The 26,905-nt window shown below is 44.7% G+C and overlaps 1 protein-coding gene across 1 annotated transcript in view; it reads left to right on the top strand.

The window, feature by feature from the left end:
• Positions 1–26,905, top strand: part of LOC135375397 (uncharacterized) — a 504,420-nt gene that overhangs the window by 241,158 nt on the left and 236,357 nt on the right. Inside the window, exons 8-9 of the mRNA XM_064608122.1 lie at positions 7,981–8,039; positions 9,106–9,147. Of these exons, the coding sequence (XP_064464192.1) occupies positions 7,981–8,039; positions 9,106–9,147 (101 nt within the window). The remainder of the gene's footprint in view (positions 1–7,980; positions 8,040–9,105; positions 9,148–26,905) is intronic.

Here is a 26,905-nt window from a genome sequence, read left to right on the forward strand (position 1 = left end):
CATATATTTTTTTTTCAAAGGGAATCGGTGATGGTGTCGGGGCCGCCCTGCCTGAGTTGAGATTGAATCAACCTTATACAAACTGCGCTCATTATTATGGCTATGGCAGGAGAAGGATACAGCCTGCGAATATTTGTTAAAGCATGTTCCCACCGCCATAGCATTCCGTTTGGCAATTGTAGAAGGCAAAAAGCTGTACTTACAAACGTTGATACCCGAACAGAGGGCACAATATTCAGAGGATCCTTGGAGGACAAAGTATGGATCTTCTAAGCTGATCCTCAGCACACTGTTTAGTGATAAACCTAACAGCCTTCAACTGAACCATTTCCAAGCCGTTTCCAGGGCACTCTGTACAAGGGTTTTGTATACCAGCAGTGTAGTGTCTGCGAAAGGTAGTTTTCGTGCGCACTTCAAGACGACAACGTTTTAGGAGTGTTAGATCGTGAGCTCTGCAGCATATTCAAGACAACCTAAAAAGTATAACTGGATTTAATCATAGCGCACATACAAGCAAGTATTGCATATGATCCGCCCGCTGCCACACCCGTCTCCTTCTTTTCTGCTTCTCCTGTTACCCTACGCAGCGCTCTGTAACCGCCGCCGCGCTCTAGTGGCGCCAGTAACCGGCCTGTAACAGGAGCCTTAGAAGACAGGTAACTACTATGTAATTTCCACTAAAGATGGGAAGAGAGGTGCACACCTAAATACCTGAAACCCTCAAATCAATTAATTGTACGACCAAATTTACAAGTGAATATATCAAGGTTTTTCTTGTTTGCAAAAGACGTCATTGCACACTATGCAAAGTTCATCTGTAGTTGCCGTGGCCTACATCAATCATAAACACTGCGAACGACTCATTGAGCATAGTCGGTCCGCGGTGCTAAGAGTGCAATGCTTCATTGCCCATTGCGAACATGGCCATGCAACAGTGCTTACGGCTTTGCATTTCTCCCTAGTTTCTTTCATCACTTTGTCATGAGATGACTAATGATTTGCCAGTTCAACACGAACATCATTATACTTTGGAGCAACTTGTTTGCAAAGCATATGCACCCGTATGCACTTGCTTTAGTCGCTCCACGAGTCTTTCTCTCCGCAACGTTTCTCAGCAGATGCAGCATGTCATATAGTAACACAATTTTGGCTCAATATTTGCTTGATATATCCAACAAGCAGATATATCAAATCTTTGTGCCAACATTTTGTATAGAACATGCACTATTTTAAGGTAGCCCAGCTTATAACCTTAGTTAATCCTACAGCGGTATCGACACTCCTCGTCCCTAGTGTAAAGACACCTCAGGTCTAATGTGTTATGGGACTGAGGGGTCATCTCAGCCTGAGAGGGCCTCTTAGGCTGGTGGACCTCTCTGGCTGACCTCTTAGATTGACAGGGCATTCCAGAAGCTAATGCCAGATCTGACATCGGAACATCAATGTTCTATTTCGCCGTCTACGCTGCACCTGTCGTCGGAGCGGTACAATCATACAGTGCCTTGATACACCAGAGAGAGATACAGACAAGTACACGTCACAAAACTGCTCATATATTGAGTTCCTTCGATTGTACAGATACACTCAAGGCATGCACACTGCTATCAGATTACCTAACAGTTATTTCAAATGTCTTGCAGAATTGTGAATATCTAATATTTGTTGAAGGATCGCTCGCAAGAAACTACACGAAACGGTAAATAGCAGCGACAGAAACTAGATTTAGCACTTACATGTCTACGAAAGCATACACGTCATCATCAACACATACTGTCGTATTTCACAAAGCGTGAACTCATGGGACACATATTCGCAATATGCGGCGATGAAAAATATTCCTGAGGAACTCTGCTTCTCGGTGATCAAGTTCGTCTGTTTTACGTATACTTAGGGACTCGCGATGCACCGTCTAGTTTCCCTTGCTTGCGTAAGACGCCAACTAACTGGCGAGATTGGGTTCTCATCACCTGTCACTTCGCACGAGATTTATCTGTAAGAAATACAATTTCAAAATGTCAGTGTAACTCAGTGTGTAGGCATCGAAATATATAACATACCGTTTGGCACAAAGCGCCGTTGGTAACGTAACGTGGTTGGCAATCTTCCTATCGGCGCTCATAATGCGTGTCTGCGAACAGTGGTAAAAGCGTAAAGTGAACAGGAATGCCTGTCACTCACAAAAGCATATTTGACACATCGTCTACATACCTCAAAAACAGTTAGAATCCCGAAGACAAAACGCAAATTACTTGAGATTCGCGGCCGACGTCCTCACACTTGAACGTTTCAAAACAGGCTGATTGTACCGCTGGCGGCTGGCCGAAACGCTTCCACTTACGTGCAGTGCAATAATGCACGGATTGCAAGAACAATAGCTTCAAGGGGGAACGGCAATACAAGGTTATCACGGTACGTGTTCCTTGGAGGAATAATGCACACACATGTGAAATCTTGCGAACTATTTTCCAAAGCGGACAGGTAGCATGTCCCGCGGCGCGGAAAACATGCAGCAACTTGCTCTGGGAGGTGTTGCACGACGCACTGTCGCAAAGCTGTCTGAGAGGTCCCCCAGAACCCCCAGGGCTACATGACTGATTCTATAACGTCTTCCAGATTTCTACGTCGATGTCTTCTTCTAAAAGGTCCTCTCAGACCCTTCAGTACTGCCTGAAAGGTCCTACCAGACCAAAAATCTTGAAAGGTCCTCTCAGACGTCTCAGGAAATTTTGAGAGGTCTCTTAGACATATTTTTGATAGGGTTGCCTTTTCACTTGAACGTGAGGGAGAAACAACACTGCTGAACTGCAAACAGCACATTTAATGTAATGTTGCGCAGGATGCAAGTTTGATAGCGATTTGATATTTCAGGATAATATTTATAAGCTGTGAAAATAAACAATGAAGTTGCTGGTATCTTAAATTTTAGATCTCTTCTTGGCGTGGGTGCTTAGCATAAAGAGTGATCTGTTGATAAACGTACCTGGGGATTTCTGAATGTGAATATCATAGGACAGAAAGGAGGGCAAACAAATACAACAGACCCAGATGAAAAATTTTCCAACTGGGACCAGTTCAAACTGTGTTATTGAACTGGGACCAGTTCAAACTGGGACCAGTTGAAAACCAGTTTGCAACTGGTCCCAGCTTGAACTGGTCCCAGTTCAATAACACAGCTTGAGCTGGTCCCAGTTTGAACTGGGACCAGTTCAAAACCAGTTGGCAGCTGGTCCCAGCTTGAACTGGTCCCAGTTCAAAATACCAGCTTGCAACTGGTCGCAGCCGAAGTAGCAACGTTTCTCCTCCAAGCGGAACTGAGCCACTCGGGAGCTCATTTGGATCTCCATAATGAAACCCACAGATGCATGATACTGAAATAAACATGAATTATTTTATTATGCACTTCTGAAACAGACAGTTTGTATTTCACGATGCAGTTTCTCACTGACTTTACAGAAACGGTGTAGGAAAACAGGAGGCATTCCGGGCAGCCGTGGTAGTCATGTCATCAGTTGGTTTTCTACGTATAGAGCTGCAGAAGACTATCATTACTAATTTATTTAGTTCACTATACACACATATGTCACAGACACTCACCTTTCCTGTGTATTCCCCGTTACAGGAGGCGCTTGTGGAGTCCGACATATTGCTTCGCAGTCGTCCTGTGAAGCACAATATTATCACCAAAACATGAATTGAAAAGCACAACTACTCCACAACAGACTCACATGCTTTTACACGCCACGAGTACTCTGGTGAGCTATGCGGGTTCTAGAGCAACCAGTATTTTCCGTGTGAAGGATCTGAAACACGAGAATGACATGCATTAAAAGCGGGAACGCGCAGACTAACGGCACATGATGAATAAAAGAACGAGAAACCAAGAGACACTTTTCACAGCGTGTGGTGTGCAAAAAGTTGCTTTGTTAACGTTAACATCGCATTTGCATAAACCGGGCGATGGTCGTGAAAGAAACGCGTCCATATGTTCTCGTGCAACACACTGGGGAGACAAACTTTACGTGCAGCAGGACGGTACCATTATTTATATTTCTGCTTTGTTCGCAGGAAGCAAAAAACACTTGAGCATAGTACTCACGATGAAGCAGTCTTCGCAGCTGTAACAGAGCCGCATTCGCATGACACCTGTCTGGTGGTACTGAAGCCGATGACGCTCACTGTAATTTATATTGTCGCATGTCACGCTAATAACATTAAGAGCGAAAATGTCACTTGGCGCATGCTGAGACGAACGCGAAAAGTCAAAACACGGCAGACAAGTGCGAACGCTGCATCTGGAAGCAGCAAGCGACGGTTACACCCAGTGTTGCCAACATTCTAGACGAATGATCCGCCAAAGTAGCCAACCGATTCCGCCAGAATCCGCTAAATTTTGCGAAGAAGCCGCTAAAATCCGCTTAACGCTGAAAAGTGCATGAACACGTTGAGATTTATGTAATTGCACCTCTGCGTATGGTGTTCTGGAGCGTGCTTCGCATTCTCGTTCATTTCTTCGTCGTCGTACCAGGGAGCTCGTACTCGAAGCAGCTCTTAGCGTGCCAGCACCACACCGAAGTACTAGAACCAGCACTATACCGTTTTGTCCAATCTGCCGCCGTTCTGAACCGTACCTTAGCACAGGTAGAAGCCATTCCTTGCAAAGTTTGTTTGTAACTCACTATTGGCATTTCAACAAACGAGAAGAGTGCACACTGCCACGGACGCTAGTGAAGAAGAGAAACGATGCCACCTCGCATTGGGAACAGCAATCGGCAGACTTTGTGGGCTACTATAAGAGGGAGCAAGATGTCCAGACAAACTTTAATTCGTGTTCTGGTGCAAAATCTCGGTTTATGTGTCATCATTTCCCCTAGTCAACAATTCTGTGCTGGGTGAGAGCAGCCTTTAAGGCCTTAGTAGTTAGGGCCTTAATTTCGCGCTCTAAGGACAGAGCAAAATCGCTTCTGTCCGGATCGAGATTACGGCCCTAACATATAAGACATTAAATGTTGTGGTCTGACCGAGGTTCTAGTGGTGTGTTCTCCAAAACAGATCAAAAAGGTTCTTGCACAAAGGAAAGAGAGCGAATCGAAAGTGAGCTTTTTGCGCGCAAACAGCCGTCAGATACCAAATTTCAGGTGACTGGTTTCGGTTCGGAAGTTAGCATACTGTAGGGAATAAATTGATTGATTGAGCTGCTTTCGGGCTTTTCAGCCAAAATGCGGCGAAAGTCTGAATCCTTCTCCCAAACATGTCAGATGGTCGAGCTTGAACTGTCACCACTTCACTTTCCAGTTGCCACCTGCCCAGTTTGAACTGGTACCAGTTCATGTCCAGTTGCCACCAGCCCAGTTTGAACTGGCACCACTTCACTTTCCAGTTGCCACCCCCACCTTGAACTGGTACCAGGTCATGTCCAGTTGCCTCCAGCCCAGTTTGAACTGGTACCAGTTCATGTCCAGTTGCCACCAGCCCAGTTTGAACTGGTACCACTTCACTTTCCAGTTGCCACCTGCCCAGCTTGAACTGGTACCAGCTCATGTCCACTTGCCACCAGCCCAGTTTGAACTGGTACCAGTTCATGTCCAGTTGCCGCCAGTTTGATCCCACTTGGTTCCAGTTCATGACCAGTTGGAGGCAACTGGGAACAAACTGGTACCAGTTGACTTCCCAGCTCATTTTTTCGCCTGGGGAGGGCGCCGTTCATTTCTCACACTTCTGATTTCAGTTACATATTGCTCTTAATTTTCTTCAGTTCCGACATCAAATAACCAGAATTTGCACTGTATATCCACGCGAATAAAAAAAATGCAAAACTTTCTGTGCGAAAATTTCATGGAAAAAATGGCATTTTTAGGTTCCAGGGTATTCAAAGATCAGTGAAAACAAAGTGCTTGAACTAATATGTACAGCTCTCTTGCAGGTTTTCCACGGCAAACCGTTGTCTAGGAAGGTGCGCGAATCAGTGTGGATGTTCCTGAAATCAGAATCTTATTTCGTTACACTTTGAGATTACCGTCTGCTGGTTACAGGAAATTAAGTCACTTCTGCTGACTTAAGTTATTCATTCGAGAGAAAATAGTTTTATTTGCATACAAACTTTACATTCGTATGCAGCTTATTTGCAGAAACGCATTTCGAGAGTCTGTCCAGTACCAGTATCCTGCATTTATCAGAACGTAGGCTCCCAAGGGAAACCACACGGAGGATAATACACAGGCAGGTTCCGGCTCCGCGATTCTACGGTTCTGAGGCTGGAACACACACAGACGAACAAACACAACAGATCCACAAGCTACCGGTATCGGGCTCTTTCGTCGATTGTCATTTTTCGACTCTCCGATTTCACAACCAAGGCGACAATGTTCACAATATGGCAGGTGTCCACCAAAGCTGGAACCAACACCGGGAACAAATTTGGTGACTTACGACACCAATTCAGAATTCGACATACGCAAATTTGACAGGCGAGCATCAGAACAAAGCACTAACTGCAGTGTCAACAGAATCATGATACCTGGCGAAAAATACAGCAAACGATTCGTCCATATTCGGTACTCTCGTTCCCAGCCCACCGCAAAGAGCCACACCCTGCAGGGAACTATTTTCAGACGCGGGAGGCAAAGGCCTTCGCTGCTCTGAGCCTGTCGTGCCTGTCGACCAATCAGAGATGATTTATTTTGAAAGTTTGAATCGGAAGCGTTTATACTGCAAAAGTTGACTTTTACGGCTTTATCTTTACACCGTGGATTTCTTCGTGATTTATTTTGAGGAGTTTATCCTCGAAGATTTTGCGAAGTGTAAATCATAGTGATCCCAAGAAGGGCAGCTACTGCACGAAAGCCTCGTTTTTTGGAAGCTAAACTGTTTAATGCTCTCAACTGTTTTCTCTTTACTTGTATTTCGCTGGTACTTCATATTCCCACGTATCGTCTTGAGAACATTCGCTTGTGAAGATATTCACCTTCAGATGAGAATATGTACACGAATATGTAACGGCATATATTTTATCGGATGCGCGCACCTGGATAAAAAACAATAAAAGGAGATCATGCACGTGCTAAAACAGATCAGAGTAATAGATCAAACAAAACCAGAACGATATATGGCAAGTGTGGATAAGATGAAATCTAAAGGGGGAAGCCGGGAAGCCGGCCAGCTTGGAATCTCAAGTGGGAATTAATTTACCATTCTGGGAACAAAATGGTACCTGTGAGGCTCCAGTGGGAACTTCTGAACCATCTGAGAACAAAGTAGTACTACTGATGTCACCGAAGTGGAACCAACCACCCTACTTGGGAATCCAGCTGGGACCATCGACATTCAACTGGGACCAGTTCAGATTCAACTGGAACCATTCTGGAACCAGTCCGGATTTTCGCCTGGGAAGGAAAAGAGCATTGCGCAGAACTACCACACTATCCCTTAAGTACGCAAAGGTGACAGCGTACTTATGATAATGATCTCGTAGAGCTGCACTCCTACGTTTTCCTGAACGACAAATTGCAAACGTTGGCCATTTTTGTTGCATTTCGTAGCTAATAAGGATTACAGAAATGGAGTACGCTCACTGTGTTCAGCAAATCAAGGGAGAGAGCGTAAGGATGATATTTGGATAGGAGCATGCGATGCGATGAGGCTCTGTTCATGGAGTGTACACAGTGTTCGAAGGAGAACGATGACACTGGTCGTTGCTTAGGAATGTCAAGAAATGGCAAAGTTCCCTGTGCACGACCGTTTGCGAACCATTGGCACGAATGATACGGCTATCGCTCTCACCCCAAAAAGGCGTACGCCTCCATGACTCTTGGAATGAGAAGGGATAAACGTATCATTTGTGGCAATGGTTAGTGTACAGCGTTCCATCCAGTGAATTTCTCTTTTTAGAGTGTATAGGTCCTTTGGCCTACCTGTTTCACTTTCCTCATAATACTTGAAAATATAATACTCGAAAAATATGCACTTACTCTCAACTTCTTTCAGACTGAAAAGCGCGGTTGCACTGCTGATTTGTCTGCTGGTTTTGGCCATAGCGATTCTCGGTGAGTATAAGTATTGACTTGTCACAGAAGTTGTTGAAGTCAACACTCACCGTTATTACCTGTGATGTGTACAGAGGACTTCTTGTGTAACCAGCTTTTGAAGTTTCACGACATACTACTCTCGCAGCCAAGTCAACCATAATCGAGAGTGACATCGTTTGGAATGCCACCTCCATTTGCTGGAAAACGGGGGCGTGATTTTTAGGGCATAGCCGGCACAAAGTTGGTGTACACCCCCGTTTTTAGGAAATCAAGCGGGTGCTGTGAGATTGAGTGTTACACTCTTAAGACAGCTTTGGACAGCGGTTGAGGGAACACGCCGGGTTGTCCCGTTTCAGATTGGATCATCTCATGGTTACGAGCAGGGGGCGTTCAGGTGAAGAAATACTCCAGTGCCGAAAACTTTTGACCGAAGAGCTGTACCTTTCAATTTCAAGACGTGACACACAGCAGGTGCTCTCACATTCTAGGTGAAATGATGTCTGGTTCAGCCAATCTTACACCGTGAATGAGGTCGATCTCTCCTGGGGGCTTAATGGCTTCATCGTCGTTACGGTAGTTACAAACTAACGAGTGGCGGGAAATTCAAAAAGGTGAACACGTGACACATTGCGCGTGACGTGTACCACAGCCTTCACGTATCGCACGAAGAGCGCCGTGCACGTGTTTTATCATGTGCCCACCTTTTTAAATTTCCCGCCCGCCTTTTGGAATATTCCGCCACTCGTTAGCTTGTAACGGCAGTAACGACGATGAAGCGAATAAGCCACATGATTCCCTGAAAACGATATTTCTAAGACACTCATGCGGTTATGTTGATTGCCACAAAACGGTCACATGCTTGCCACACAAGGAGTGATCATGCTTTGCAATGGTTGTGCTTCAACGTGTCATGTTTTCAGAGCGTATTTTGACCTCTTCACTGATCAGGGAAGCTCTGTTGCGCCGTCCAGAACAGTTCAGTGCAGTCAAGTCTCTTTCTGTCTTGTCTGTGCGCTGCCGAGCCTCAACGCAGCTTCTTGTAAGATTCCTTCCGATTCAACGATCTATTTTATCACTTTTTCAGGAATCATCACATTGACTGTTGAGTCTGGAATACCTATTGTACGTAAGTATATATGCTATACTACAGGGTATTCGTTTTTTTATTTGTTTTTTTTTTCTTCTCAAACTATGGAGGCTACACGTATACGGATGCCGCTTTTGCAGTTTCGATTTCTACGGCTTCAGCTGGATCTACGTCCATTCGAAGAGACTATGGAACTACACAAAATTCCAGAATTTTCGGCCAAAAACGAGGATTGCCTCCCATTCTGCTTTTACGGTTACGCCTCCCTTATAAAAATAAGTTTAGCCGGCCTATTGACATCCTTTGGACGTCATATTTCCTGCATAGACATCATTTGGACTATTGAACTTATGTTTCAGGTCTATAGACATCTTTTGGACTACCCTGTATCCTTTCTTTGCCATGTCAATGTGAGATTGGCGAAAGATATTCTGTAGCAGACGACAGAACCAGTGGCGTCGTTCATTATACTCCAGCTCCAACTCCCAATATCTCAGCGTCGTGCGAATGTTCAAGATATGACAGAGCACAACTTCAATCCTATCAGCAGATCTTTTTTCTTTTACTTTTCCTCCCACTAGAATACTCTACGGGGATGTCCCTGTGAATGCACGGTTATAGTGCTTAAACACACCATGGATTAATTCAGATGACACACGGATTAAATTGAACAGCATTTGGATTTTTTCAGATGGCGCCCGGATTAAAGTAAATGGCTCTTGGATTATTTCAGATGGCACCTGGACTAAATGAGATAGCACTTGCACTAAAATGGACGGGGAAACCTGTATAATTCGGCTGAGTTCCTATTGTATGAAAGTGTATTGACGTTTTTTAACCTGTGTTGAGGAGCAATCCGTGACTATTATTGCCACACGTCTAGCATCATCGAGGATAATCCTTAGCGCCATCTGCAACAGCTTAACCAGTGCAAGCACGTAGCACGTGCAGATATGATGTATTGCTTTGACTTGCGAGCTTCTGCAAATTACATTGTCCTGCTTGCCTCTGACACGTCAGAATGAAAGGTGATGTGTCCCAGCTTACTTCGATTATGCATAGATCCAACACCGCAGTAAGGAATTGCTTGAAGTATTAACTCACCACCAAGATACCGTCTGGTTTTGTAACTGCTTTCGGTCTGAGACATTCACTACTTCAATTGAGGTCAAACTTGTGCACTGCGTAATTTGCCATGCAGGTTCACATTGATGCAAAGAGCCACCTCACTGCACAAGCTTGACTTTCAATGGACCAACTGAATGTCTTGAACCGAAAGAAGTTACACACACAGGCGTTATCTTGGTGTTGAGATAATACTCCAAGCAATTCCAAGCGATTAGGCTGGGACACGTCGCCCTTCATTCTGACTCAGAGGCAAGCAGGACACTCGAATTTGAGGAAGCTCGTATGTCACGCATGATATATGTATTCTTTTAGGAAGGAGATGCCAGTGCTACGTGCTCAGAGGTGGACGTCCTGAAATTAAGCTATTGCAAATTACACTAATGATTATGCACGATGATCCTAGACACATGCCAATGATGACCACGTGTTCCTTCCCAACACAGGTTAAAAAACATCAATAAACTTTCACACAACAGGAAATCAACAGAATTCCAGTTTCAGATTCAACATAAAACAGTTCTTGAATCTGAGTTGGATTCATATGATGCTGGTAGAAAGTAATGGTGGACCAGTGGGCAATCTATTGTCAGTCTATAGAAAGTTTATAGGCAGGCAACGGCAGATGTTCTTTTCCTTGCTGTAGCAGGTCGTCTGTAGACTGTTGGTGCCAATCTCCCATTGACAAGCCAAAGAAATGATAACCGGCAGTCAAAAAGATGTCTATAGATTTGAAATAGACAGGTTATATACTCAATAGACACTTTGTCTATAGCCAAGCTATAGGTTGGCCTTATATTTATTTTATGTAGATAATTTATGTCGCACAATAGTGACATACCCTCTTGGGAAGGATCAACGCCAGGCAGTATTACTGCAAAAATTATGTCTATGTTGCTCTCCTAACTTTTTATAGATATAAAAGAGTAATAAGAATGTATATGAATAGTAATTTCCCGGTACGAAAGCCATGCCTTACCTTTGTCGGCATAGCTTATTCATCATCGGTTACTTTGAGCTACTAAATATCCACGGTTCCAGTGCCAACGAAAATGACTGCCAGAACCGGGGTTGCTGATAACATCACGAACTTGTTGCTTTCATTGCTTGTACGTAAGCCACCTAATTTTATCGCTTCCTTTTTGAAGTTGCGAGGGCCATTTATGGGCAGTTTTCATCAATTTAGCTTAAAGGAACAGTCTAGAGGCCCGCAACTTTGTTTGTGTTTTTGGTCAGTATGGAATGTTAGGCGGTCGAAAACACTTTTCGCACAATTAGTGCAACTGTAGCGAAAATGGGACGTCTGCAATAGCTCCCCGAACCTCCCGTGCCCGAAACACCCTCCTTCGCCTTCACAATACGCACGTGACGAGCGCCACCACGCGCGTCACTATGTGACGCAAGTGGTGAGGACGCTCCTCATTGGACCTGGGAGCACATGATCGGGGTGAGCAACATCGCGCAGGGCGGAGCGTCTGCTACCGCTTCGGAGACGCCATGCGTTCTCCGGCTATGTGATGTCCGAAACGGAGGGTTTGAAGGCTGTCCACGATACAACCACGATTTGTTGGGACCGCTGACACCACGGGAAGAACGAGTGGTGCAGCCAGAAATTAACTGCGCTTGTACAGCGAAAACTCTGTGCTTCTCGACAGTGTGCAGCCTGTCTGACCGTTCTCACCGCGCAGTTTGTTCAGTGGCTAACAGGTGGCGCCACAATACCGCTGCTATCGTTTGCTTTCTGCTACTGTGAATTCTGAGATTGTACAGAAGCCACGGACATATTACTCTTGTGATCGTAATCTTATTTTCTCAGACTGCATATATGCTTTTTTTTTGAAACGTGACATAAATCATATAAAGAATAGAAGTCAACAAGAAACAGCTCGCAAGTTCGTAGCAGACGGTTTTTCCTACGAACGAATGAGGGGCTCTCTACCACTAACGTCACAGTAGAGTGGGTGTGGTCTGCAGTTAGAGCGCTCCGACCTGTCACCGCGGCAGCGATTTTCCAAATTAATTGGACCGTGGTGAAACAACTTTGGACAGAAATATTTTGTGGGAATGCTTTTCACATACTGCTTTACAAGATGACAGCAGTTTTTGGCCATGTTAGACACCACTCCTTGCTTGACGATGCTCCTTTAAAGGAGCATGAAAAGATTGACAACAGATACGTCGAGAGAACTAGAAATAAGGAGAGGATAGAGAGGTAGCAAGCGAGCTGGTGGTATATATCCATAACTTAAAAACCTGAGACTAGGGGACAAAAAAACGACAAACACAGACAAGGTCTGTGTTTGTCGGTTCGAACCGGTTGACGTGCGCTGTGCTAATCAGTCTACCACATGTGAGAGGTAATATCACGTTCCGGCGACGACTTACTCCTCCTTCCTTCCTCTCACTCTCTCGCCCCTACGCTGGGAAATGCTGGGTGCTGGGAAATGGCGCACAGCATACCATTGAACTCCATTGCAAAAGGCTTTATTCCAATTTCTACAGAAAAAAGAGAAGAAAGTGGTCCCGTGGTAGATAGTATTCTCCCAAAGCCCCCAGCGCAGGCCGGTACGCTGCTCTCCGTTGAATAGAATGCGACAGGTCGCTGCTGTGTTTCCTTCCTCCATGCTCTGGACCACACGCCAACCTCTTTCCCTTGGTCGCTAGAGGTCTGCGTTGCTTGTGGATGTCACTGTAAGCTATTAACATTTATGTCGCCTTCGTACCGCGACGCTGAATGAAAGGAGGCAGCTGAGGCAACAATGCAAAGTGTAGCCATCGTGTAGCACATCTTTCTTTTTTCTTTTTTTTACACCTTGAGTCACAAAAATGTATAAGGATATCGTGAACCTTTCGGAGATGAGGCTGTTGGAGGTGCATGGACTCACCACTTCTTGGTTTATGAATTTGTACGTTCTATGAATTCGGCAAGATTCCGAATGATGCAGGGAGCCGGTGCGGGGCAGTCGAGTGGGAAGGTATGGGCGTTTTTACCGTCTGGCGAACCGTTACCGCATCATATTTTTTTCTGTTCAGTTCCGGTTCGTTCAAGGGGAGAGAAGAAACGTTTACGGTTCAGTTCCGGTTTCGACCCCTGTTTGAGAGACCCCTCTGTTGGTGGTCGCTTACGAGGGAGTTGCATCATCTTGCGTAAATGAAGCATGACACGTTTGGCAAGAATGTGACGGTTATAGCCAGCCTGTATCAACTTGGAACACTGTTGCTGTAGGCTGAATGCGACGTGGTGCAGACATCGACGTCATGCAGACTTTTCGAAACGGCTGAATTCAGAAGGTTTGAAGCAATGCCAAATTTGACAATCTTAGAATGTGAGCTGTGTTGAGGCAAAAGGCGTTTTGAGTTATCTTTCCCGTACAACCAACAGAGGCCTTTTTCACAAACAAAGGTGAGGTATAAAACCTTTAGCCCATAGGCTAAAGGTTTTGGATGTGGTAAAGGTGCGGTAAAGGTTGGCTGTGGGATGCTCAATTGAAAATTGCAGCTCTGAGGCAAATGATATCATACTGTTGCACAAAAATTGTGGTGTCAAGGAAAGAGCGTTAGCTGAAACAATGGCATCATCAACATACCGCCGTGAGAATAATAAAAGGCCTCGTTACCAATTTCGCTGTGCTCGTTACCAATTCCTGAATGGTACGGTCCATGGCGCTGACGTAAATTTCAGCCAATACGGAGCAGCGGACGAGCCGATACATAAACATTCAGCCTGAATAAAGGGTTTCCATTCAAATCATCACAACCGTAGATTGCAGGTATAATTGAAGAATTGACAGTCGCTGTTGAAGTTCACGCCGGCCATGCCAACCGTGTTTTGGAAAGCAGTGAGATGTTGATCAATCAATTCAGAGGTGCGTTTGAGTAACAGAGGTATATTCATATAATAATAATGGTCCTTGATATGAGGTTAAACATCGTGACTTTTGAACCGTGGAATGGGGCTACCCAAGCAACTCATCCGAGTTTCTTAATGCGATCGATCCGGAGGCGGATGTAATCGGAGGGATTTCTGCAAAAAGTCCGAAACCATCCTTCGCCACGAGCCATGTTGACTGATAACGACGGCATATCCGGCTTATGATCTTTCAGAAAAAAAGAAAAAAAGAAAGAAAACGCTAAGGTTGCAGTCTTGCAATGGTTGACGGCATTGTCAAGTGGATGTTGATTATTCGGCAGAATCTGAACAATACCTGCCTTGGACAATGTCAGTGATCCTGTAAAAGGTTTAAAAAGAAAATCCAGAGCTGACTATCTTGAACTGGAAAGATGACATGGGGAGAACACCAAATTTACCGGATTTGTCGCACTCTAGCAATTTCAGATTGGCATCGCGTAGCTCATTCTCAAGCCCACGAATGTTTCGGAAGTTATGGTTGCTTCTTGAGCAAAAGGCATTCAAGGGGATTCGTGAGATACACCGCTCAGCAAAGCGTTTTTTTTTTTGTCTGTGGGATCGGTTGTTTTATAGGTAACGTTAGATATGATAACAGCAACATCGAATCTCGATGGCATCACCGGTAAACATAATTTCGGGATAGCAGAAAGGACATCCAAGGTAGTCTTAGATATAGACACATTAGTTGGGTTGACAACAGAGACACTGGGGAGCAGGAATTGGTGTGCTTCAAGTGTGGTTGCAAAAGCTGCTTCTTAGGAAGCCAACCCTTGCCAAATTCTGTGTTCCTAAGACGTAACCACTGTCGGAAATAAGAATGTGTACGGAAATAGTTACCAAAAAGTTCAATCTACAGCATGTTGGAGATGGCGTAGAGGTCCTTTACATGGCTGATGGCCAGATATTTCTGTGCATCGATAACACGTTGAGCACGTTGCCACGGAAGGTGAGCCAGGGAGGATCCAGGTAGCGGTGTAGGCGGAATTAACTGTTAAAGACACGGATAGCTAAAATCGCCTGCCAATACTTGGTCGTCCCATATTACCTTGGTTGCGCTTGAAAGTGTTGTGCCAATATTGTTTTTCAAGGTGGACCATGTGCAGCACGTGTTTATTCCTCGAAAGAAATTGTCTTGCAAAACCTGTATATTTGCTATCTGATAAACCACGAAGTGCTGATTTTAGACAACCGTGTCCCCTGCATTACTTTTCTCGGTAAATTTGCACTTCCCAAAAGAAATATGTTGTGTGGCGGTTCCTGGGGGAACTGTGCTCATTTTCAAGGCCTTTCCAGGCTCCTTTAAGAAGTGTACAAATATCGCACGCTGAGCGACCCCTGGTTTGCCAATTCCGAACGATGCGCAGCTACCCAGGGCTGACGAGCCGCAAACATGGCGAAACACGTGTCCTCTGGTGCTGTCGCATCGTTCCATGAGTATCTGTTTCTCTACGTGCAGCCATAGAAGCCATCTTAATCTGTACGTTTGAATTTCAAACACGTCTAGCGTCATTTACTTATTTCTTTCATGGCTTTTCTCCCCTCTTTATAATTCACTGGCTTGCACTGTGGCATTGAGGAGTGCTCAGTCACCCTCCCAGGTCTATATCTCTCGCTCAGTTGCCTCTGGTTTGCCAATCCCGAACGATGCGCAGCTACCCAGGGCTGACGAGCCGCAAACACGGCGAAACACGTGTCCTCTGGTGCTGTCGCATCGTTCCATGAGTATCTGTTTCTCTACGTGCAGCCATAGAAGCCATCTTAATCTGTACGTTTGAATTTCAAACACGTCTGGCGTCATTTACTTGTTTCTAATGGCTTTTCCCCCCTCTTTATATATATATATATATATATATATATATATATATATATATATATATATATATATATATATATATATATAGGGTGAGGTAAAAGGATTATCAATATCTTGGATTGGATCTTGGGTCGGCACAACAGGCCGAGACGCACTGTTGTGCCGACCCAAGATCGTGTCACTTCCCTACGCCAGGCTGACGAGCTCCAAGTAGAGCGAAACAGCTGTCCTTGGCTGGGAGTGCACGATCAAATTGTATATATATATATAGTATAATAACGTATATTTGAAATGTAAGATATAGGGTGTGTGCTGTAAAAGGTCAGTCACATTTTTGTGCAGGACGTGATACCTCCTTGACGCGTACTTCTGATACGCACAGGCTTAAAGAATCTATGCTAGAGGAACCTACGGAAATATTTTGGTTACCTAGCATTGTGTAACAAAATAAATATGACCACGCAAACTTTCGCCTCCATCCATGGGCATTGCGCAAAGGGAAACAATAAGTTTGCGTGGTCGTATTTCTTTTGTTGCGCAGTTCCTGGTAACCACAATTTTTTTGTACGTTTCTCTGGCATAAATTATTCAGTGTGTGGCAGCAGAAGTCTGTCTGTCAAGTAGGTATAGCGTCACGCACGAAAATGCGACTGATCTTTTATAGCACACACCCTGTACACAGGTATCCGGGCACTGGGTGTATCGTGGTTACAGAAGGGAAGCGACAAATCTTGCACAGCTGGCAGGGAGCTGCTTTTGTGGACACATTCCGCACCGTTTATGGTACGGTTAGCTGCACAGCCTGCACTCACACTACTGAACGTATCTACTGTCCCTTAAACTGTGTTAACTTTGTGAAGATTTGCCGGACCCTCTGTACGTGCATGTTTTGGGACACTTCTTTGCCAGCATGGTGCAGCCTTATTTTGATATATCTATGTGCTACTGATTTGATAACGTGGACAAGGTGGTTATCAAGAGGTGAACTTTCAAACATGTGGTCGTGGACAGATGGAAAGAGGTCCTGGTCGTGCACGTCATGAATAACCTCTGCAATTAGTGCCTGAGAAAGGTTTGGCGTGGATAATTTGTTTCGAGAGATGGTGTGACGGACAACTTTATCACATTTTCTTGCAATCTTGACTACTCCGTCTGAAGGAAATAACAGTCCTCCTCTGGTCTTGCGATGAATTAAGGAGTATGTTGATGAATCGCTTGCATATATAGTTAGAACGTCTGAGCATGTGCTACACATCAAGGACCTCTGACTCTGGCGCACAACGAAACCCGCAATGTATGTGATTGCCCTTCCAGCGATGTCTGTTATTAGTCCTGGGTCCAGGCAATAATCGTGGTCAGTAGTGTCGTCAATGTTTGATTCCTCAGAAGATGCCAGGAGCTGTCTGCGCGGAGTTGTCGAATTAATGACTTGTTCGGGAGATGGTACACTTGCGCTACTGACATTCAAAATGGATACTGACTCTAGTGGCAAACAGTTCCCCGTAATGACCTGCTGTATCTCGTTCTGGATGATCAGACTTTTAAAAGCAGAGCTGAACTGTCTTGCATTTGGGTTATCGTTCTGACGACCATGTCAGAGCCGTATATTAAAAGGGAGTCTGGCCATTAATGGGTCATGCCTATACCTGAAGCTCCACCCACTTTTTTAGCTTTCCGACCAATGAAATCTTGAAATATGGGGCGCTATCAATCAGCCTATCCTCACTATTTGCCCCCTTATCCAACATGGGCAGCGCCATTTTGGGTGGCAAGTGGATTGGATGGGATTGAAATGGATACCTCTCGCAATCTGCAAAAGTAGTGGATTGTTGGTGCAAATTTGATGAGCGCCACCTAGGGAGCGTAAGGCACGTCGGGAATTGTCGTCTGCTTCCGTCGTTGTACCGCTGCCGGCAGAACTACCTGCCGGGACACATTCTGTTGTCGGTATGATTTTTAAACAAATCTACATGAATAGTTGGAATATAAGAGACAAGAATGTTTATATCCATGAAATCCAGCATTTAAATATAAGATTGTACAGCACTGCGCCGTTTTTGTTGTGATTTCGTTGTATAGCCGTGTTCACTAGGCCTAACACCGGCGACAAAACGTATTATTTTTAGTTAGATATCGATGGATGAGCATAAGTTGAAACTGATTTCCGAGAAACTTATATTAGGATGTACATTTGCAGCGTAAAATCAGGTTAGTCTGTGAAAATTTTTTGTCACGAAATCCCCGCTTCACTGTGTTTGTTTTCGTCGCCATTTTGGGTGGCAGTATGGTGTCATGGCGACCCCCTTGGTAAAAAGCAAACCAATCAGAGGAGCGAAACTGTGATTGACAGGTCGAGCCTCTTTTTGTGACTCTTCCCAATGGCCAGACTCCCTTTTAATATACGGCTCTGGACCATGTGATCTGATAGCGCCGAAAAAGAGTTCCAAGTGGTCTTTGCATATCTTATGTGCTGGAATGTACTTGAGGACCTTCTTTCTTGAAACTGTTTCTTCATATAGTTGCAGCAGGCTATGCATAGCAATTTTAAATCCCAGGAACCCAGCCTTTCGATTTGTGTTCAGAATCTTAGGTCCATTTCGGTACTCTCTGAGGTTGGACAAGTATTGTTGCACTGATTCGAACAAGCATGTCACCCTTCCAATGTTGTTGCTGTTTAGTGGTTTTTTTCAAGTTCTTCTGGTGTATGCTTTGGGAACTTCGTCATTGAGATATCATTGCATCATCGCACGTCAAGGATATCATTGATGTGTCTTAGAAACTGTTCTGTCGCCTGAGACCCCTCAAAGCCCTGTACATGGTTGCAGCGGCACTCGGCCAGAGCATCTGCGACGGATGTACTCAAAACCTGGGCTGCCAAGCCAACCTTCATTGGCTGTTTGCGCCAGTTGATGTGTTCAGCACGGAGACGGTTGGCCAGGTGGAGACCTTGGTCCCTCTAGATCTGGTGCAGCTTGTCTATTAGTGCCAAGAAACTATCCTCCCAGCTGGATCAATTATGACCTTCTTGTCACAGAGTGTATTCCTGACAAGCTTAAACATATGACACGGATCCATGAGCGCTGCAATTGGCTCATCAGTGCAGGGGTGTGGAAATGTAGTCTTCATTTTTTTAGTGTCACTAAAGCTACACCCCACGCTCCTAAACATTGTGAAGTGAGCTGGTGCACCATCACACGTTAGGGAAACAATGGTGGCACCGTTGTCATGGGCATGGGTGAGGCCCTGAGAAACAAGACTTGCACGCTGCTCACCACCCAAGCCATCAACAAGAAAATAGCCAAGGGGCTACTTCCATTGTCCATTGATGCCGACCACCATTATTACAAGCGCTGCTTTGGCATTCCAGCTGTTGTCGGATGGACATTTCATCTACCATCATGCTGCAAAGTGTTGGAATTCCAGCTTTTGAGTTAGCTTCTACTTTTATTTTCAGTGCAACTAACGCCTCCTTAGAAAAGCCTGGTGCTCCATCAACAGTTCGGTACCACTTTGTTAATGTTTTAGGATGAGGGAGGCAAGTGTCAAAGACACTTAGGACATAATTCTACGCTCTTGGCGAGTAGAAATTCAATGTATGTTCAATTGCCCTAAGCTCCGGGGTATACTGTGTTTGCAAAAGTTTTCCACTGCGTTTTGCTAGCTGTCTTTTCAGGAGATCTTGAATGGCTGCGCCCAGATTTTCTACTACAGTTGCATTTTCTTCGAGCAAGATGTTTTCTCGTTTTAGGTCCCTGATTACGTCCCTGAGTACAGCGTTGCGCTTTTTCAATTTGCGGTGAGCTTGCTGGAGCCGCTTTATTTGCTTCCTGCTTTTGGCTTGTTGCTGAGTGTACCATTTGACTCTTGCTCGAAGGAATGCCTTTTCTGGGGTGTCGACAGGGGCTCTTCCCTACAGTAATAAGGGGTGATAAACAAATCTTCCCTCTTCAGAATGAAAAAGAAAATTTAATAATAACATGAAATTTTGTGGGACGATGCAGAACCATGTACATTTGCAAAGAAGCTTTTAAAACAGTGGGCATCATGTCGCAACAGGGGAATACCATGCACTTGGTCCTACAGGTAGCACCCATGTTCAAACTGACTACTATTGTTTGTATTTGTTCATAAGTGTAGCATAACCAGACCCTCTCTTGTAATCAGAAGTTGTAGCTGTGCAGGATAGCCTTGGAACCATGATGAACATACCTGTTCTGTTTCGAAACCTTACTCCCACCCTGACTTACTTGAATCAGTTAAGTAGTGTTGGCAGTCACGTAATGTGTAAAGAGCGTTGCAGGCCCGTTCATAACTCTAACAGTATAAGGCAGCAATAATACCAAGTAATTGGGAATTGACTGATTTATTGATTCATTTGAAGAAAATACACGTACAGAGCATAGTAGTAGATTTAGTAAGAAAGGAGAATCAACCATGCAAATCATCACATTAAATCAACATGCAGCAAAGTGACTCCTTGTCACCTGACTGTAGTGGTAAATGTACTACCATCATGCAGTTTATCTGCTTCTCAAACATCACCTTGTTAGCTGGACTTCTGTATATTCCAGTGTTGGCCACTATCTTACCAATTGTAGCTGGTCATATGCCTGAGGTAGCAGATATGGCTGAAATGTGCACTGGAAATCGGTGACAGAAAATTCAGCCGAACACATTGTAACAAGTCATGTTCTGAAACGTTCACTCAAGAACTCTTACGCACTAGGAGCCAGCGGTATAGTGAATAAGATAAATGAATAAATAACGTTACATACGTCCATATCCTGGTCGGTGGGAGGACTTTGATAAGGCTGACGTGGGGACTGGAACCCTGTGCTGCCCTGTAACATTATGCATACGCATGCGACAGATCATCATGTATGTATCATGTAACATGTGCAACAGATGCGCAAGTAACAAATATCCATAACTACTGGTGTAATATGGAGACTAATGGTTACGTAATTCGTATTTCAAAGGCAGTGTATAGCTGTTTAACACATCGCAATACAGGAATGGCACTCTAGGTTCGCCACTTACCATGTCATCAGCACTAACAAGGGGTGCCAAAGGAGATCATCTGTTTCTGCAAATGCAAAATTTGACCTCTCTGACTAATGTCAAATAAAAGATCCACATACAATTATCTGTCCCATGCCTGAAGAGTAAGGCACCATAATGTTGGCACTGCGAAGTGTTTGCTCCTGTCCACATTACACTTGAAGTTGCAAGCTTATCTCAGTATTATTCACAACTGCTTGTACAGAAAGTCACGGGTGTACTTCGTCAACTGCAATGCTGGGTAGAACAGCTGCCTGTATCTGGAACTGAAAATGTGGGTCACATCAGTTGATTCTATCTATAACATAACGGACAACACGAAGGACATAACGGAGAACGTGTAGCCCAGGAAAGTCAATGTGCCATAATGTCGGTGCTGTAAGGCGTTTGTATTGCTCCCATGGACTTTACACTTCCTGTTTTCAGCTTACCTCAGTGTCGCTCACAATGGATTGTGTGGCAGGTTCAGGATGTGCTTCGTCAGCTGAAACGCCGGGAAGAACAGCTGGCTGTATCTGAAACTTAAAATGTGGACCACATTAGTTCATTCTATCGATGAGCACACAATGGACATCACTTAGCCCAAGAAAGTAATTGAGCATGTCATGTGGGTCAAGCAAATCTTGTCAACCCATTTCAGTTTCTGCGTGTTGTGCACTGAACAGAACATGACCGTGTCCACATCCGCAGCATCACTTGAGTATCCAGGTCCCATGAATACTCCAAGGGCCAGTCAAAATTTTAGTCTTCAATTTCAGTAGGCAGCATTGGTAACAGACAGTGTTGGGCAGTACTTTAAATACCAAGTACTCAAGTACCACTTGTGTACATTAAAGTACATTTGTGTGTACTTGTACTTTACTTTAAATACATTTTAAATTGTGTACTTTGTACCGTACTTAAAGTACTTTTTCCCGAGTACTTTCCCATCAAGTACTCAGGTGCCCAAACTTGGACTCCAGACAAAAAAACACAACGGAGTGTCAAATGTCTACCCTACTAAAAGCGCTAAAGTGGCAACAAGAAAACGAAAACACACAGATATCGGTATCGGTATATGTTTTCGTCGTCCTGCCGTCATTTCAGCGGTTTTAGTGGGATGCAGTACCAGGAGTCCCAGTCTGACATTTTACCAAAATTGATTTTTGTGCTATTAAAGAGCATATTTGTTGAAGCAAGTCTGTTGTTGAGACGCTTGAATTGTTGAACAAACTATCAACGCTTCTATGATTATGTAAAACGAATGGAATGCAAGGACTCAACTGTCTTCCGGGAATGGTTGAATATTTAGCGTCAAGATGGGTAGATATTTCTCATCCTTGCCGTAGAGGTGTCTTCCATATGGAGAGAAAAGATAGATCCCCCAGAGGAATAACAGTTAACCATGTAGGGGCAGAATTTTGCCACTAACAGGGTAGAATTCTCTTCACACTCAGGGGTAGAACTGTTCCACCAATGTGGTAGAAACGAAGGGGTAGAAGTGTTTCTACCCCTCACTTTCTACCCCAAAAGGGTTGAGAATCTGTAACAACACACTTCTACCCCAAAAGGTAGAAAATTACACATTTTTTTCTTAGACTGCATTTGATATCACAATGTGTGATTGCATTAAGTGATAAACACTCTGAAATACACACGTGCTATGATTTTTACATTCTAACGTTTTTTTAACTGGTCACAGATTACTTTGCTGCAGATTACAATCGTATAAAAATGATGGCTTACATTGTGCTTCATCCTTTTTTACTTTCTTAATATTTTTAATATGTTAAATGTTTTTATATTGATAAATATTTTTTATATTTTTAAATGTGGTGTATTTCAAAAAGCAGCATGGAATGCCTAGAAATATATAATCTCCGTTAGCCTGTACTTGAAATTTCCTAGCCTGTTATAGCACAGAGGATTAGCACCGGAACACCACACTAGGCAGGTGATCTTGGAGCAGTCAGTGTATAATACATAATCACAGCACAGCTGACTGATTACCTCTCTACATATGTAACTGCAAATTATGTCATCTGGTTACGTTCATATTCACGGGTTAGCATTTAACCTAGGAATTTATCGCTTTAGAGCATTTGTCAAGAATGCTCGCTAAAGCTTTGTCATAAAAGATTGCCACAGATACTAAACAGCGAAACGGAAAGTGATACAATTTAAATTTGGAATGTACTTGATGAATACTTGAAGTACTTTGTTCTATACTTGAAGAACATTTGGAATTGGGTACTTTGTACTGTACTTGAAGTATTAATGACACCAGGTACTTGGTAATTTACTTTAAGTATAATTTTGAGGTACTTTGCCCATCACTGGTAACAGAACATATTATGTTGAGGTCTGTGCAGGCATAACAGTAATATCGTCTCTGTACAAACGGCAGCAGTACGCAAAAATGTACCCTGTTTCGCTTCAATGCAGGTTGCAAACATATGCCAGGTTTTTGCCTCCATGTTACCATCTCATATTGTAACCCGCGCGCACCTTTTCATACGGTTGCTGCTAGTACAAGCGCCGTGTTAATGCCAAGTGCGCGCAGACCTGTACAACACTCCTCCCTGTGCCCTGTCAGCTCGTGCCTCAACCATGGGACAGATTTCAGGCACTTGTGAAGTAGTTTCGGGTGGCTGCACTTCCTGAGGCTGAGGTCGCAGGCTGAAATTATGTAGCTTCTATGTATTCCTATGACCAACAAAAACATGTGTCACTTTTTCCTACTTGAGATTGGTACGCAGCAGTCGGCACTGCGTACTCTCGAAGTCGGACATTGGTTAGCGACGATCGGTCTATATGCTTGTCTCGAAAATGCAGGGAACACATGCAGGCAGACTTCGGTGGTTTCCGCTCTGGAGAAAATCCCAAAGACTGAAGCCATGTCATACGCTTCTGTTGATTTCTGGGTAACCTGAACGAAAACATTTACTTTCTGAGACCTACGTTTCGGTACTTCCCGCTGCGTCGGGAACACTTACCTGTGAAAGGTGACGCCCTGCAAACGCATAGTTGAACGATTCCTGCACCCGGGAACTATGCAACTCGGCATGGTTCTTAGATGGTTTGAATCGCACCCTCACTTAGCGGTAATTTTCCTCTGGAGTCTACGACGACACGCCATTGAGTCGCACAAGTGCAGCGCCACTTTATCTACATGAATCGCTTCAGCTGATCACAACATCAGCCGATGGGCGAGAGGGCGGGCAAGGCTTGGGAAAGGGGCAGAAAGGGGGTTGATTGCCCACAAGAAATGGCGGCCAAGGAGCTTCCGGCGTCCCCTTTGAATGACGTCATGCTCCCTCCTTAGCTTTCCTTCCTCTATGCCTCGGAGACAACACCTGCGCTGCGCTCCCATTCGTGCACCTGCCTTACGTCATCATCGTGTTTGCTCCAGATGGAATGCGAACCTTTAAAACTCGTTTATTTAGTATGTAAGCTGTTTTCGGACGAGAAATTTGGCAAAATTAACTCTGAAGCGGTGACGGACATTACCTGTTGGTAGAATACATACGTTCCCGGATGCGATAGTCCCTTTAAACCTTAGCTCTTTCCTCGTCTACGGTCTACTAGTTAACATTCGTGGCTAAAAACGAAGCAAGGGATTCCGAAGGCCAACCGATCATCGCCGACGCCGCTCAAGGAAATGTCGAGAAATCGCCGTATGCGGGCGGACTCAGTGGTTTTTCGTCCAACTGACGTCACCACTGCGGAGCCGGGCGCTTTTCCGTCGAGAAAAACGTCGTATGTGGGTCCTGCTTTACAATGTGATGCAGTTGAGTTTATCCCGAGCTGCGTAGGTCAGGTGCGAACAGGTTAAACGAGTGCTTCCTAGAATACCAGTGTAGCATAAACTGTTGTACGTCATCAAAGGTGGTGGCTATTTCCGAGCGATCTGCATGCCTGTTTGGCGGCACATGTTGTTCGAGCGGGAGGAGAGCGTCCTGAAGAGACTTCATAGGGAACGGTGCTGACATTTGTTTTGAAGTGCAAAGTCAAACAGCACAGCCCAGATTCGAACCCGGGTCACCTCCCAGCCTCGGCATGGTATGCCTAGAGTGACTAAATAGCGACACTGAGCCGTGCCGACGAGCGAGCCCGCCATCTTGAGGCAGGCGCGACTGCGTCGCCTAGCAATGGGACGCCCCCTTCTTAGGTGAAGAACAACGCGTTGTCGAGCCAGTTCCCAACCCAGAAAACCGGTTTTGTGTGGAGGTGACTCAACATGGACGGCGAGTTCGTGGAAGGCGAATTCACGTGACACGATCAGCCCAATCGCGGACATAGAACGGCTGCTCCGGCGCGGAAAAGGAATGCGATACTCTATGCCCCTGTTTAGTGACTAGGTATGCCAGCATAAAAGGGCATCTCACATTCTAACATATAGTCGCCTCCAGCCCCAGGAGGGTAACCGCAGGTTGGGTAGCGTTCGCGAAGTGTCTCGGATTTGACCCCGTTTGAGGCTGCTGGTTCTGCTAACGGAATCTTCCAAAATTTGGACGGCTTTGGTAGGAGGGTACCTGCTACTGAGCACTGAAGTCACGAACGTTCTCTCTTTCTCTCTTCTTTTTGTTTTTGTTTTTTCTTCGTCACGATGTACTTTGCGAACTTGGTGATGCACTTCTCTGTGGTGGCGTCGATGAAAACAAAGTACAGGTCACTGCTCAGCATGGAACGAACACTAAGAACTCCTGCGTTGAGAGCGCGCCCTCGTTTTGAAAACGCTCACTTCAGCCAATGGGAAGAGTCGCTTCTGCTGGTACTGTTTTTGTTTTTCCCGTTTGGTACGATGGTTTCTAGCCCGTCTAATTTATTCTGATTATATATTAACTGCCAAATAAAATTTCAGCGTCAGTTTTGTGCATTGGTGTTCATGCTCTTCAATAGAAAACGTGTGGCATCGCGAAAAGCCGGCAAAGGCGGACATAGGCGGCAAGGTGACATAGTGTATAAATCCTGTTCCCAAATCGAAGGCAAAAACGTTTGCTGGGTACGACGAAGGTTTAAAATTGACACAGTGCTCCTACGGGATGAGACTTTCTGACTAATCAGGATGTCACCTTCCACTACCTCTAGTAAGATGTCCACAAGACAAACATAGTACACCGCGACTTTTGCTTGTCAAACGACGCGATTACATGTTATGAGGTACAGAAGATGTTCTTCAGCTTGCATAATTTGATGTCAATAATTGGCTTAGGTACCTCATTCATTTTTCATATAGTCTGCATGTATTAGCACATGTCGCTGTTTTCGGAAACGGCGGCTAACATAAAATTCCAGCTCGAGTACGATAATAATTTGTGTGACTTTCACAGCGTGTATCACGATGGTCATTCTTTCGCGCCCAAAACTTTATAGATAGCGCACCAGTGTATCACTACACCATGCGTAAACTGCAATTATGTTGGGTTGTACGACAATCAGGTGTAAGAAAATCCTGCAGCCAAAATTTTAGCAACCTTCCACAATGTCCCACAATGGAAACTAAGCCGAGTGACCTTTCCTTGGAACCACTCAGACACTGCCCTTACCACAACATTCCAAAACGCGAACTCGTCGTTCCATCGTAATCCTATCGCTTACGCCATGGATTGTTTCAATTTCGCCCATCGCGAGAACTCCCAGGCGCTCCCAGGTGCTCTGTGCACATGCAGTCACGTGGCCGTGAGGGCACGATAAGCGGCAGCGAGCCGACCCCTTGGTAGCCACCTATCGGTAAGCTCTTCGTCATGACCCGGTTTCAGTCGCCGTTCAGCACAACATTCATTCTAGCTCACCATAGTTAGGGTAATCTCAGAAAAGTAATTTTTTTATCAGATAAAGATGCTGAGGGGGTGCTGACGCATGATGTACCGAGCGTTGCAATCTTTTCAGCTTCTATGATTTCCCTA

This window comes from Ornithodoros turicata, chromosome 1, assembly GCF_037126465.1.
Source record: "Ornithodoros turicata isolate Travis chromosome 1, ASM3712646v1, whole genome shotgun sequence".
Classification (NCBI taxonomy): domain Eukaryota; kingdom Metazoa; phylum Arthropoda; class Arachnida; order Ixodida; family Argasidae; genus Ornithodoros; species Ornithodoros turicata.